The 16,205-nt window shown below is 40.4% G+C and overlaps 1 protein-coding gene across 1 annotated transcript; it reads left to right on the forward strand.

Annotated features, from left to right (window-relative positions):
* Nucleotides 1-6,228: 6,228 nt before the first annotated feature.
* On the forward strand, nt 6,229-8,552 carry LOC149502318 (uncharacterized). Its single transcript, XM_089729605.1, has 2 exons — nt 6,229-7,015; nt 8,218-8,552. Exons 1-2 carry the CDS (start codon nt 6,972-6,974, stop codon nt 8,471-8,473), a joined length of 300 nt encoding a protein of 99 aa, XP_089585731.1. The 5' UTR covers nt 6,229-6,971; the 3' UTR covers nt 8,474-8,552.
* Nucleotides 8,553-16,205: the final 7,653 nt, after the last annotated feature.

Raw genomic sequence — 16,205 nt, forward strand, 5'->3', positions numbered from 1 at the left:
AAACATATTATATTATCGATAACTTACATATTGATAGAAAAATCGTGAACTTTAAATAACCTAGCACCCGCGGATCCTGCTAATTGATTTTCTAAAGATTAACTTTGAAATGATTCTTCAGTTTTATTAACTTAACCTAAATATACAACAATCAACAGATCCTGATATCGAGAGAGAGAAAGAATAATAACCACAACTAGAACTACCCACGCAATACGTACTACGAGAAAAAACAAAGCTTTTTTATGTTTGAAGGATTACTGATGGCCCGGAGGCCTTTCCAGTTTCACCAAGACAGGTGAGCGAGCAAAGGCTCAGCCAGGAGGGGTACCCGAGCGCCTCCGAAGGAGACCTAGCAACTCAAGAGCAAGAGCTTCACGAATGAACCTACTACCGGATCGGACCCGCTGAGAAGATCCGGTGAGAAACTCCGCGGGTTAAAACAAAGCTGTTAGAGTTGGCTCTTACATCAGTTTGATTTTGTTGCACACTGCGTATTTTAAAACAAATATTAATGTAATAACAATTTTCACTAATCATAGAATGATTAGCAATATCATACTATGCCTTCGTTTTCGGAAACGATTCACTTGTTATTATTAATAGCATAAGTGCTTGGTTGGAGTGATATAAAAATACAACAGTCGCTGTGACCCACGTAGATTTATTTGACTAAAACAAAACCTTAAGATTTAATATCTATATCCAAACCCAAACATAACCTACTTTTCTAAGAAATACATTCTTGACCTTCCTACCTTCCACCCGTCTTGGGGCAGAATGTGCATTCCGAAGAATGATTTACTTAAGCCCTTTATTTTATGAGTAGGTACCTACGTTCTCGATCGAAGCAAATCGAAATGCAAAATTGGTTTTCTTTTATCTTTGGTAGTCAAATTCTATCTGACAATACGGAAATGATAAAGGCGGTACCAATTCGGTTCTCGCTGCCGATTTTGATTTAATACAGCTAATGTTCCTATCAACATGATTTCCTTATTATCTCCCCCTTTATTTGTCAATCGAAGTAATTTTACTTTGGTGAATTTAAATTGAATGAAGCATCTAACCTCTACTGTTACCTAAAAATTGTTTCAAAAAGTACCACAATAAAGGATTGGTATAAAAGAATAGTCATTATTCAAGTTGAATTTAGCTATTAAATTCAAACTACCAATAAAAAATAAAAATATATAAATATATATATTATGGTGTAATAAAAATCAAACAAAACCGAAAGCACAAAACCTCGTGTCTCAAAGTGACAATCACATCGTGGCGTTTATTGATTCCAATGGCTATTAAATCCCAGGTAACTACTGAACTCATGTGCTCGTCTAGAACAATGAAACCTAAAATAAAATCGCGTACCGCTAATAATTTACTATTAGTATGACACCCGTAGTGATTGACCGGCAATGAATACCCTACTGATTAGCACTGCAATTATAGTTTAGGCTCTGTGAAAGATTTCATTTTATAGTCACAATTTTTTATAGTCAACATATTATGATAGGTGGCACGTGAATAGTTTTCATAAATCAATGATTTCAGTGCAATTAGCAATACTCACAGCGAAGCGTGACACGATTCATATACGTACTTATGTCATATACGAGTACACATCGTTTAACAATGCAGCTTGTAATTCAGAAATATTTATTTTACTGAGAAAATAATCGGACATTGTTTAGCTACTACGAATCAAATTAAACGGTGGTAAATACAGTAAACACGATATATCTAGTTAATTATACTGACTGGCAGGCAGGACCGGGTGGGATTGGCAGCCGACGAACATTCATCTGTGACAGCTCACAATTTTACTAATTAATATCCACGTAGATATTGTATTGGAAGTATGTATACATATATTATATTGTATAACAATTTAGTACTGTAAAAGATTGTAACTGCAATTCAGCAATAAAGGGATTTATGAAAAAATACTATATTTTTTGTGATGAATAATGTTTTTTTTTTTTCTAGTAACTCAATAACAATATCTTAAATGGCATCTGTTTATTTCAAGATAGCATAGCGGCAGAAACCGCCCTTCACCAACTCCCGATTTTCAATATTTTTTTTACTTCGAAAGGCAGACGAACTTGCTTGCGGCATGCCTGATGGTTAATATCGACTACGGTCATGAATATGAACAATGTCAAGAACACAGTCAAGTTGTCACCTAATGCTGAGGTTTCGTTTCAGGCCTTGCGTAAAGAGGGATATGTCGTAGTGCTCAGTTCTAAATATAACGGATAAAAGATGTAAGAAGAGTTTTCCTACTATACGCACCACTTTGCTTAATTATCTCACTAAACAGCCACATGTTCTGGGATTAAACGGTTTTTGAAAATAGAATTGAGACATCCCATGAGACCATGAACCAAAGCCACATGACGGTAATCATCTTGATTCTTACTGGCAATCGCGTTGTAATAGCGAAACGCATTCAACCTTTTTTTTTTGGTTAGGAAGAAATCGCCGGACTTCCGCCCTCCACTGGGGATGGAGGACGGGGCATATCAGAGTCGAACTGACTAAAACCTCCTGTCGCTCAACAACCAACGTCCAAACCTCGCATGAGACAGAACTCATGAAAAGACAAAGGGGGGAAAGTGAAGCGTTTAGTGCGGAGCACATCTCTCCCATCACCCTCCCACTCGGGACGCCGGACCAGCGGTCGTCGGCGCTACGACCACCAGCCCTCTCGGTCGGCAGGCTATTCGAAGCCCGCCTAGATGGCGCCGGTTAGAGTGAGCTATCCTACGGAATACCCCGCTAGACCAGAACCAGCGTGGGACGAGGATAGACGGCCTTCCATCATCCGGATGCTCTTGCGTAAAACGCGTGCAGAGCAGCTTGCACGTCGTCTTCTTAGGCCCCCCTCGCCAGTCCCCAGAACGACATGTCAGGGAGACCCGAAACGCTTAGAGGGGCAGGGCTTGGGCGAGATCCGCCTCCCTGGCCCCCGCTCGACGGCGGCGGGATTGTGCGTCTCTCACGCGCCCCGCCGCCTCTTTCTGCGAGATGGTGCACTCGCAGAAGTCGAGCTTCGCCTTCCACGACTCATTGTCGCCGAGCATCGATGCCACAACACTCGGCAACGACAAGTCGTTTCCTATTTTTGCGACGAGGACAGGGCGCCACCCCTCCCATGCCGGGCAGGCGACGAACGTATGCTCTGCCGTGTTCAAGTCGCAACCACAATGGTGGCACTCTGCCGTCAGCTCGGCTGTGATCCGGTGCAAGAACTCACCGAAACAACCATGCCCAGTGAGCACCTGCGTGAGCCGGAAAGTGAGGCGTCCTCTGTCACAATTCACCCAATTCACAAGGCTTGGACGAATCGCCTCGACGGTCCTACGACCAGCGAAGGACCGCGCTCTGACTACACTGGGGCTGGGACGCGCCACGCCCCGGGCACGAAGGTCAGCCCGCCACTGATAGTCAGCGGCGAACGCCTCCGCTTCCAGGACCCGAGGCGGCATCCCAGTACACACGCCGCCTCAAAGGATATGGTGTGATAACCACGGATGACCCTGACCGCGATGGTGCGTTGCGGCCGCTGCAGCAGCTTCGCCACCCCCGCGGCCAGGGATTGGCCCCACACGGGCACCCCGTATAGGGCCATTGATTGCACCACCCCCGTATAATGACGGCGCGTCACCTGGTCAGGCCCCCGACGTTGGGCAGAAGCGGGCTTAACGCGCCGGCCACCCCCAACAAACGAGGGACCAGTTTCTAAAAGTGAGCACGACTGTCCAGAATGTGGCCGAGGTACTTCAACTGCACCCCGACCCCGATACGGACGCCTCCAACCACGATATGGACATCGACAGGTGGCACTCTCCGGGCCCTGTGGAACCACATAGCCTCGGATTTACTGAGTGCCACGTCGAGGCCCAATCTCCTGATTTTGCCGACGACATGCGCCACCCCAGCGGTAGCAAGACGGACATACTCAGCAAAACTCCCCCCCCCCCCCCCCCCCACCCACGGTATACGTGACTGATCTTTATCCAGCAACACGATGGGACGGGCGGCAGTATCCGCCGGGCGCCCCTCCTTTTTCAACAGCACGAGTCTGCCCGTCCTCCACGATGAAAGAAACCGTCCCGACGCGAGGCAGGAGTTGTAAAGCCTCAAGAGTCGGTCCCCCAGGGCACCAAGAGCCAAGGCCCAAACCTGGCCATGGACGCCGTCCGGGCCGGGTGCAGTGTTCTTCGCGCACATTTTGCGCACGGCCACACGGAGCTCCGCCCCCGTTATATGGGACACCTCAGCAGGAGCTTCGCCGTCGTATTCCGGCGGCGCGTCCATAGCGGGAGCTACAAATCCCTCCCGCTCCTGCGGGAACAGCGCCGAGACGACGTCCCGCAACTGCTGAGGCTGGAGACGCTCCGTGATCGGGGGGGCCCATGGGCGCATTTTATTGCACACCTTATGATAGGGCCGCCTCCACGGATCCTCATCCGGCGTCTCCGAGAGACCCTCCATGTGTTGGTTCTTGGCTCTGCTGATGGCCAGCTGCAATGCCCTCTGCGCGACGCAAAATGCGCCGTGCAGCCGGGCCTCTGCCGCCGCGAACGCAGCCGGATCGTTGCACCGCAGCAGGCGGCGGCGGCGATGCCTGGCGCACTCGCGCCTTTCGCAATTTTGCGCAATTTCGTGCGACCACCAGTACGCCTGGCGATTAGGAAGTCGAGGGCCGATCCGGGGCATCGACACATCACAGATGCGACGCATCGTGTTCCGGAACCACCCTGCCTCGCCCTCGACCTCGACTGGGTGTGTACGCATGGGCGCCCACGCCGCCACCGTAGAGGCTTCCATCAGGAGCTCCTTTATTCAGGCGCTTCAGTACCCACTTGGGAACCCTAGATAGACAGTGAGCTATTTATTCTGCCAATTTACAGCAACAACACTATTAAATACAGATTCTAGTATTTTATTAAAATTGTATTGTTTTAATACTTTTATTTAAATCGTAAAACTTCATCTGCGTCACTCATTTACGAGAGAAACAGGGTTAGAAAGAGTGGGGCGTAGGCGCTTGCTCTTGCTAGGGTTAGTGTTAGCAAAGTTCATTAGGTTTGAGCCCCGTGAGCTCACTTACTCGCTAGGTTACGCTGGCATAGCCTCTCAAGACTACCAACTTAGGTAGGAAAAAAAAAGAAATACATAGTGTGTATAATAGTTTTAATTTATAGTTTTATAGTTATAGATAAATATAGTTTTAGTTTTATTTTAGTTTTAATAATAGTTTCCGAAACCTAATCTTGATAACGAAACATATAACTCTTCGTGTGAAAAAGCAGTCTTGACGTATGTAAATCGGTTCCTACGTACTTAAATGTTCCTGAGATTTATTGATTGTTACGGCAAACGATACCTTAATAGGAAATTATCTTCGTCTGAAATTAAAAGGCAAATCATTGGGATGCGAGCCTAGCGGCCGACCTCACTACCGCACTCTCATCCCGCCCGTAAAATGACCGCCCACAGCCTGCGCACATAATTCTGTATAATAAAACGTTGCGCGTGATGCTTAATCATTTATTTGTTGAAAAGATATTATAAAACAGCTATATCTCGTAAAAAAAATCATTGATATAAATTGATGGATGGACCAACTTTGTTCAGAATTTAATATTAGTTTAAATAGATTTATAACTTGTTAATAAAACCCTTTCGTAACGCATGCATTATTCTAAATTTGATTTCCATTAAAAAGGCTAAAGTGAGTAAACCTGAAAAATAGAAATATACTATCGCTTATTCTGTCATACATGATGGTTGCGTTTAACTTTAACTTTTATTTCCTACCTAATTTTTGGTAGCATAAGGGGCTATTCCGATAGGTGAGCTCACGGGCTCAGCCTGAAAGATTCCCTAGTATAGAAGCAAGTACTTCGCTTAATCTATCACAGGACCGTAATCGCGACCCACTGAGAAGATCCGGCGAGAAACTCAGTGGGCTAACTTTAATCGTTTACGCAACGCACCCAATAATAGTATATATTTTTCAATTCGAACTCGTTCGACCAAACAAACTCTTCAGATTACCTAATAATATTAACGACTATGTTAGGAAATGACTCCAAAATGTTGATTATACAAAAATATTTATATTAATTAATTAATTAATAACAGTATCACAAAAATTTAAAAACGCATCGTAGCGTTTTTAAATTTTTGTGTAAAAAAAAAGTTTGTAAACGTGTCATTTACCTAATATTACAAGTTAAAAGTACGAAAATGGAGAAACAAACCCTAAAACGGGATGCGGTTTGAAGGAATTAATTATTATCGGGCCAATATTCCAATAGAACGCCTCCGGCGGGAATGTAGTCGCTTGCGGAAATTTATTTCAAATGTCATTTCAAAATGCAAACCTCCCACACCGCATTCGAGCTCCGAGAAAAATGATAATTTCCTGATCGTACCCTCCTCTCCCTTTCACCTGTTAATACGACATTTAACTTTATATCATCTCCAGCTAGAAAGAGGTGTTTGGAAGGTAACAAAAAGCGTGTAGGTTCTGTACACACATTAAAACGAACTTTACTGGACATCTCTTTAGTGAATACTAAATAAATTGCTGTTTACGCTGAAAACTATTTTATTTGGTATAAAAAATTCAATTTCATTACAGTCATAAATTGAAATGTTTTCAAGGTTTTATACTCCAGTAATTGAATAAATGTAGTTCGTGGACATAAAGTTTTTTTTTTGTTAAAAGTTATGTTTAGTTATGTGTCCAATATTGTTCAGATTTCATATTATTTTTATAATGACAGCATTTGCTGGATGTAACGTTGACATTTCACGTAAAAAGTACTGTTTTCGTTTTTTATCTTTATTGATTTCATTCAAGATGTCGTAGTGAGTGATTTCCAAAATATATTTTCAGGTATGCATACGGCATTGATATAGCCAAAAACGTTGCTTCGAACTTTTTTGAAATGTTTCGGACATGTGTTCAATTTCCTATGCCGAACAACAAACGGTAAGTTTTAGACGTTCATAGTTTGCGGAATTTGTACGATATAACATTAATTAAAATTTGGCGACTGCCTCAGTTTTAACTATTTTATTATTTATTAATTATAACCCATTCAAAAGACTGCTGATGCATTTAAGAGAATTGCAAAGACTAAGATGAAAGCATGATAAGCATAAATAGATTGTAACAAAAGGAAGTCTTTAAGTATCATTGTAAAAAAATTTAAAACTAACCACTCTTTCTGCGACATACATACCACCATAATGCATATTTCTACCGTGAAGAAGTCATGCGTTTGAAGGGTAGTGTGGTCAAATGAAATATAACTGAGACTTTATAACATTAAAGTCAAGTTTTGATGTCTATGGGTTCTCCGTAAACTCATCCACGTGAGAGTCAAAAATATAAGAGAAATAAAATGTAAAATATTTTTTTCTCGTATTTGATATGAATGAGGATCCAGGAAAACCAAAGGAAGTAAAGATTTCAATAAATTATGTGTAGAATGAGGTATATAGGCAAAGTTTAAGTATGCAGATGGCAACCCTGCTCATATTTGATATTGATTTCTAAAGGATGGTCCAAGAAGGGTTGTTCATTCGGATTAATTACTTTTACTATTAGAAACACGATTTATTTATTGATCTCATCATCCTGTCCACTGTCCACTGCTGAACCAGTACATAGTCTCCATTCAAGGATCTTTCTGCCCCATCGGCCATCTGGTCTTCACGCTTTTTGGCCTACCCACTGCCACTACAGCTTGCTAATCCTACGAACTATTGCAGCAACTTTGGTTCTTCTACGGATCTCATTTGTGATTCGGTCTCGTAAATATCAAGCAAAATAAGCCGCTGCGCGCCACTCAGCTTCCTAAAAAGTTCTTTTGTGAAGCACCACGTCTCGGAACACGTATTTGTAATTCAGAATTTAATTTTAAGAGTAACTCAGCCTTTTGTTTGTTTATTTTGAACTTTATGTCCTGTTTACGAGTCGGGTTAAGCTTTTACAAGTAGCGTTTTACATTTATGACTTCACATCATATTGTTATTTTCATCTATACAATAATAATAAAGACGTACTAAGTTTGTGTCTAAATTCAGATATGTGAACCAAATTAGGAAATCATGATTGTCCATAAAGAGAAATGGATTAGAAATGGCTAATATGTTGTGTTGATAAATAATCATTGTTTTATTTTTAAGATTTCAAACTGATTTACAAAGTTTCATCAACTTTCCATCCAAAACCACGGTTGGGTTCGCGCCAAGATTTACAAGCAACCGCAAGTTTTTTGGAAATATGATTAGTAACACAGCTTTCAAAGAAATGATAACGAAAGACGAGGAATACATTACGAATAATTTTGTTGAAAAATTGAAGTTCTGCGATGCTGCTGTAATGGACCAAGAATTCTTAGAGTTCTATTACGATCGAGATATTGATCAGTTCCAAGTTTAATAATGTTAAAAACTGTTAATAAGAAAGACTTCATTAGTAATAATTAATGAATTACCTAATAAATTAATGAATAAGTAAAATTAGAAATAATGTTTTTTTTAAGAGGGGGCCATTTTTCGGACCACTCTCTACAAAGTGGTCACCAGAGGAATGACAACGTGAATTCCACCAATCCTCAGGACATATGATTGAAATCTTTTGTATAATGGCCCTGCGCTGACCAGTTTCCTTAATTATTAATCGAATAATGTTTATTGTTAACTTTAGCGAATCTTATTACCTATTTGGTTGGCTTCGAGAATGATCCCTTTTCATTCTATATTACTCGTATAACTGAATAGACTGCGTATTTTTATGTGAAGTTTTCTTACTAAACTTATGTATTGAATGAGCCCTGCCCTGAATTTGCTGCTAATTCGATATTCGATTCTTTTTTTTATGATTGAAGGATTACTAGTGGCCCGCAGTCCTTTCCAGTTTCACCAGGACCGCTGGATGAGCAAGGCTCAGCCAGGAGGGTTAGGATTTGCCAACAGCTGCCTGAGTGCCTCCGAAGGAGACCTAACAACTCAAGAACAGCTGCTTCGTGCTGATGGGGCTCAGCCTGGCGAATATGCTAACACTAGCCCTAACAAGGGCAGTGCTTTGCTGAATCTACTGATCGTTGATCGAAATTGCGACCCGCTGAGAAGATCCGGCGAAAAATTCAGTGGGTTAATTTTCACAACCTTCGTCGCAATCGACGTGTTCGACGAGAACGCTGACCGGTGTTTGGAATGCCTAAAAGCACCATTAGTGGATTGGGAGGACCCCAAGTGACGTGTTCTGAGCGACGGTGACTGTTTACCGTTTGGTCCTCTAAATCGGGTAAGTAATTACCGGAGGCCACGATAAAGGGGTTATCGCTGTGCGCCATTTTATCGAAGTAGTGCTCCGACGTTGACTTCACTTACTTAATCGACTCACTTATCGGTTCTAATTCAAGATCGTCGCAAAGATCTACGTTCCTCACGTACTGCGGTGCTCCGACGACAATCCTGCAAAAACAGAATTGAATTATTTCTAGGGTTTTATACAGGGTGGGCCATAAAGTTGAGCGGATTATAAAAAATCATATAAAAAAAAACTACAAAGCTCAGGAAAGAAAAAATATAATTATAATAAAAATTACAAATGGGAATTTTTTTTTTTAAATAACATCGCTGAGATGTGTGCCATCTACACGTACACACTCTTCCAATCTAGCCCTCAAATTCGTGAAAACTCGCTGGCACATCGCTCGTGGGATATCGGACATTTCCTTGCGAATATTGTCTTTGAGCTGGGCAATTGTCGTCGGTTTATTGGCGTAAACGCGACTCTTGAGGTACCCCCACAGAAAAAAATCCAGTGTCGTGAGATCTGGGCTCCGGGGAGGCCATGGAATGTCCCCTCGACGCGATATCAGTTTTCCATTAAACATTTCGTTAACAACTGCTAAAGACTCATTGGATGTATGGGATGTCGCGCCATCTTGTTGGAACCAGGTCCTGCTGTTATAGGCTTCAAAATTATGCAGTTGTGGGAAGAAAAAGTTACGTAACATTGCTGTGTAGCGATCAGAATTTACTGTTATTGCCTGGCCTCGCTCATTTTCGAAAAAATGGGGTCCGATGATTCCATGAGCCGACATGGCCGCCCAAACCGTAACTTTAAGCGAATGCAAAGGGGTCTTTGATGTTTCAATTGGGGATTTTCTTCGGCCCAATACCGACAATTTTGCTTATTGACAAATCCACTTAAATGAAAATGAGCTTCATCCGAGAAGAGGATATTATTCAAACTTTGAAAACGCTCTAACATTGTTTCGGCAAATGCACGACGTAAATGGTGGTCATTTGGTTTCAATTCCTGTACTAATTGGAGTATTATATGGGTGTAATTTAAGATCTTTGGTCAAAATACGCCTTAATGATGATCTTGATATGGCGAGCTCAGCTGATCTCTTTCGGGACGACTGCTGGGGATCGCGCCGTACAGACATCGCGACTTCGCTTACATTCTCCTCGGTTCTCATAGACCTTGGACGCCCCGCAGGTTTTTCATTTAATGTCGAACCCGAAGACTCAAACTTTCTGACCCACGATCTGATCACACTTTCACTCGGACATTGGTTTAAATCATGTAAATTAAACTTAGAACGAAATAAACGCCGCGCAATAGTGCCCGAATCGCCATTTTTGTAATACGCTTTCACACAAAAAGCACGCTGCTCACCGGTTTTTTTTTTTTTTTTTTCTTCCTACCTAAGCTGAGAGCCTTGAGAGGCTATATCAGCGTAACCCTAACTTTTGTAGGTGAGCTCACGGGGCTCAAACCTGATGACGTTGCTAACACGAACCCTAGCAAGAGTCGTGCTTCGCAGAATCTACCACCGGATCGAAAACGCGACCCACTGAGAAGATCCGGCGAGAAACTCAGTGGGCTGTGTCTGAGAGTTAATTTACTCGTCGAGCCCTTCGTCGCAAGCGACGGGTTCGACGAGAACGGTGACCGGTGCTTGAAGTACCTAGAAGCACCGTTAGTGGATCGGGAGGATCCGAGATGACGTGTTTTGGGCGACGTCGACTGCTTTCCATTCTGTCCGCAGGATCGGGAATGTAGTTACCGGCGGCCACGATGAGAGGGTTTTCGTGTCGTGCCGCTTTATCGAAGTGGTGCTCACCGGTAAAACGCTCCATGGCAACTGAATTTCCGAGAACCAAGGAACCTATCCCCACTACCCACACCCCGCTCCCGCTTTCCTGTCGCGAGTAATGTGATTTTGAAATTCGCACGCCTTTCTGGCCCACCCTGTATAAGTACGGCTCGTGTTAGCGAACATTGCTCTTGCATAGGTGAGGACCGGACGTATGCAAGTTTGGTACAGTCACCTTATTTCGAAGGGATAATTTACTTTGTTTGCAGATCATTGGACAGAGACAACCGAGTACGAATGCGGCTCGGTCATGTACGCATTATCTGGAGACGGAATGTCTTCCCTCTATCGAGGGTGAAACTTAAATATTTGCATTGGTGGTTGCAACGGTGGTTACGTCGGAGTCGCCAATGAATTAACGACTTCTTTCTGTACGTGTAATACTGTATAGAGTCTGGCAAACGAAAGTAGACACTCGAATTATTAGCAGACTTTTCATATGGCAATGTTAGACAAAATGACAAATTCAATTTGTCAAAACAAGATTGCGTGTTGTTGGTGATTTGTTGTGACTTTGTTGAGCATTTTTCTAACTCAAAAATGAATAAAACTATTAAAAGGGGAGTGAGGGAGATGTTCTTTCGCATGATTTCTAAATTTGAAGAAAAACAACAGGAGAAAGACGCTGTATTCAAACTGAAACAAGATTTCTTACGTGTTGTGTTGAATTTCTTAGGTTAGTATGACACTAAGATGTTGATACTTTGTTTAAAATCGTAATTATTATTTATATTTTTACAAAACGATTTCTCTATTTTTATCGACATTCACTTTATATTACGTTAAATAGCTTCATAATAATGAATTATTGTTATCTAACATAGATTAATAAATGTTACATTGTAATTTTAACACAACTTGTTTTCTTTACAGAAAATCTGGTCGATGTAGACGATTAATCTGGTGACGAATTTTACATCGTTAGAAAACAAGTTCTTACGTTAAGAACTCTGTTAGTGGAATTAAGAGAAAGCATTGGATTTAATGTATGCAGGGAAACTCTTCGCCACTTATTATTTATTGTCCAATGGCTATGAATTTAAGAAAAATAAGAATGAGCGTTCATTGTTAATTGAACGTTATGACATATCTACCTGGAGACATCGGTTTTTAAGAACAATGGCTTTGAAACGTAGAGAAGGAAAGTCAATAATTTATTTAGACGAGACTTATGTTCATAAAAACTACAAGCTCAAGAAGTCTTGGCAAAGCCCATTTACAAATGGTGCAATTGAAAATGTTTCGACAGGGAAAAGGTACATAATTGCACATGCTGGATCAGAGAAAGGCCCTGTGCCAAACTCATTGTTTTGTCTTTAGCTCTAAATCGAAAATGGTGGACTACCACCACGACATGAATGCTGTAAACTTTAATAAATGGCTAAGAGAAAAGCTTATATCCAATTTAAATGAGCTGAGTGTAGTAATATCTATTACATATGGATAACGCCAATCACCATTTAATCATTGTAAATAAAGCTCCTACATCACAAAATCGCAAAAATGACTTAAGAGAATGGCTTACTTTGAATGATACTCCGTGTGAAGAATATCACACAAAAGCAGAGCTCCTGTGCTTTGTAAAACGAAACACACCACAACCAGTATATGAAGCTGATGAATTTCTGAAGCAGAATGGGCATGAGGTACTACGTCTTCCCCCTACCACTGAGATTTAAACGCCATTGAGCTGGTATGGAGTTTGGCTAAACGTAAAGTGGCAAATAAAAATATTGCCGTGGCGGAAGTGGACTTAGAAGGGGCTATAAAAGAATCGTTTGAAACCATAACCCCCAGAGGAGTGGAAGAAAATTACAGATCATGTCATACATGTGGATAGTAAATATAAAGAAAGGGACAGAATTACAGAAAATAACTTAGAAAGTATTATTATTAATGTAGGAAACAGTGATTCCAGTGAATAATAAATCTTTTCACATGGAAGTTTTAGGTTCAGATTTTGAATACGAAAGTGAATGAACCCAAATTATTATAGAATATAGTTTTTTTTAAATCAGATTGCTACATAATACTTAATCTTATTTTTGATTCAGACGTAGTAAGCATTTTTTTCAAAATGTCACGTGTTTTTTTGATTTGGATTAATATAGGTCTACCCTACCCTCTTGGCGTCAACCAGAGACGAAATCGAGGTGCTTCTTCGCCGGCTGGAGACTACACCGTTGGATTTTGGACTTGCGATCAATCGTGATAAGACCAAAATTATGATCGTAGATCGTGCTAACATCAACCAACCGGAAGTCCAACATATAGCGGGATGCGAGGTAGTTAATAGCTATGTATATCTAGGCTCCACTATCACCAACGCTGGAGGCTGCGAAGATGAGATCCGAAGACGTTGCGCCGTGACAAGATCCTCAGTTGAGAGGCTAACAAAAATTTGGAGAGACCGCAGAATAACCAAAAACACAAAAGTTCGGTTAATGAGATGCCTGGTCTTTCCAATCTTTCTGTATGGGGCTGAGACGTGGACGCTGAGGATGCAAGACCGTCGTAAGATTGACGCACTGGAAATGTGGTGTTGGAGACGTCTCCTCAAAATTCCGTGGACCGCGCACCGTACCAACATTTCGATCCTGAAAGAGCTCAACATCAAGGAGAGACTATCGTCAACAGTCCAATTACGAATCCTCAAGTTCTTCGGGCACATCACTCGTAATGAGAATTCCATTGAGCGGTTGGTGGTGCAAGGGAAAATCGAGGGCAAAAGATCTCGCGGACGATCTCCAACACGATGGACCGACCTCATAAAATCTGTTACTCACTCCAACATAAATGTTTGCTCTCACTCTGCGAAACATCGTGCCACATTGCGTCGCATCGCGAGAGCATCGGTATCGCAGGATCCGACTGATGCATGACCACGACCACTCTGTCAAGAGTGTACGAATAGGAAGAATATAGGTAGTGATTTAAAAATTCGATTTTACGCGATTGGCGCTAGCCATTTTAATATTATTATTTTTAACTTAGCCTAACCTAAACCACTGGTGGGCAAAGGCTTCTCCTGAATCCTTCTGGGAACTTGAATTTATAGCAATCGTAATTATCAAAATTTTAGTGGTAAGTTCTTTTGATAAGAGGCTACCTAGGTAGGTTAGTACTACTACTACCGCAGTATTGATTTATTTCGTAGACTTATTCCCATTCTTGGACCTGTCCACGTGCAGTCAAGTAGTAGTGTACAAATAATACTATTTTTCAGCAAAAACAAATTATTTTATATTATAAAGTATCAAATTAGGTTTTTCCAGGTATGTCATACTAATTTTGGGGCTGCTATACTGATATTTTTTAAATTTGCCGCGCTTTTTCAGTACTTCCATTCGCCAGACTCTACAACGAAATACTCACATAAATACATACACCTATTTAGTACATAAATATCTACCGTTTTAGTATATTGTCTGTTTTTTTTTAGGTATTTTATAACGTAGTAACTAAGACCTTTAAGTCATGTCTTATTTTAATTTATATTCTTATTTTTATGAAAAATGATAGTATTGAGTGAAATTAAATGAAATGAAGATGATTAATTTGAGACATTAATCAACTGGGATGAAATAAAATAAAATGAGATGATATGGGATGAAATATAATCTCAGTAAAATGGTGGTCAATTACTGAGATTTTTTCAGTGGACTTTTTGGAGGATCCCGAGAAGCTACGTCCAGCGGCTTTGTTTCATTTTCCCACATTTGTGCACTTTCACAGATATTAAACAGTTAATAAACCACCGTTATTACACATTTAAACCTGAAGAAACACTAAATAGACAAAATAAAACAAATCACACAACTTCACTTCTCGCGTTCCCGCCAAAAAGTCTGTTGTTTTGTTAGATTTTATGACCTGGTAACTGAGACCTTTAAGTCATGTCTTATTTTAATATAAATTATTCATATTTTTATGAAAAGTGATATTATGGAGTGAAATGAAATGAAAATGATTAATTTGAAACACGAATCAACTGGGATGAAATTAAACGAAATGAATTGAGATGATATGGGATGAAATATAATCTCAGTAAAATGGTGGTCATTTACTAACATTTTTTCAGTGGACTTTTTGGAGGATCCCGAGAAGTTACGTCCAGCGGCTTTGTTTCATTTTCCTACATTTGTGCACTTTCACAGATATTAAACAGTTAATAAACCACCATTATTACACATTGAGACCCGAAGAAACACTAAATAGACAAAATAAAACAAATCACACAACTTCACTCCTCATTGTTGAAATTTGTTGAAATTTCAATATTTTTTTGATCTACATAATATGAAATAATCAGACAGTATAAACGCACTTATAAACAAAACGCTAGTAAATATAGCCATTGCCAGCTGACTGACAAAACCGGCGCATGCGCAATGTAGGCGTGAGGTGATGGTTTGCTAGTTATAAAATAATTAATAATTGAGAATTTACTTAATTGTTTTTATGATCGGACAATCACCAATAGTCGTCAAACAAACGATAATTGATCAAAATTAATTAATCTCAGCGATAAAAATAAAGATATCTAGTAAGGAGGGGCAACCTACGAGTGATCATTTGTTTAATTAATAATAATTAAATAAATGACGAACAAATAATTAAAAATAAAAAAAATCTGAAAATCAAAAAAGGTGGCGTGAGGTGATGGTTTGCTTATTAAATATAAAATAATTAATAATTGGGAATTTAATTGTTTTTATGATCGAACAATCACCAATAGTTGTCGAACAAACGATAATTGATCAAAATGAATTAATCTGAGTGATAAAAATAAAGATGTCTAGTAAGGGGGCCCACTTAACGGTGATCATTTGTTTAATTAATTGTAAATAAATAAAATACGAACAAACAATATTCGAACATTAACGAACAAACGACGAACAAATAGTTAAAAATAACAAAAATTCGAAAATCAAAAAAGGGGGGCCAAATTTACAGAGCCCTACTTTAAGTGAGGTCTGTCTATAGTTTAGATAA

Source organism: Bombyx mandarina, chromosome 09, assembly GCF_030267445.1.
Source record: "Bombyx mandarina strain Sakado chromosome 09, ASM3026744v2".
NCBI classification, from domain to species: domain Eukaryota; kingdom Metazoa; phylum Arthropoda; class Insecta; order Lepidoptera; family Bombycidae; genus Bombyx; species Bombyx mandarina.

Excerpts from the sequence above, each read along its gene's own strand:
- LOC149502318 (XM_089729605.1), top strand. The coding sequence starts at position 6,972 with ATGTTTCGGACATGTGTTCAATTTCCTATGCCGAACAACAAACG. Across the intron at positions 7,016-8,217 it reads CCTATGCCGAACAACAAACG|ATTTCAAACTGATTTACAAA; the intron begins GTAAGTTTTAGA and ends TTTATTTTTAAG.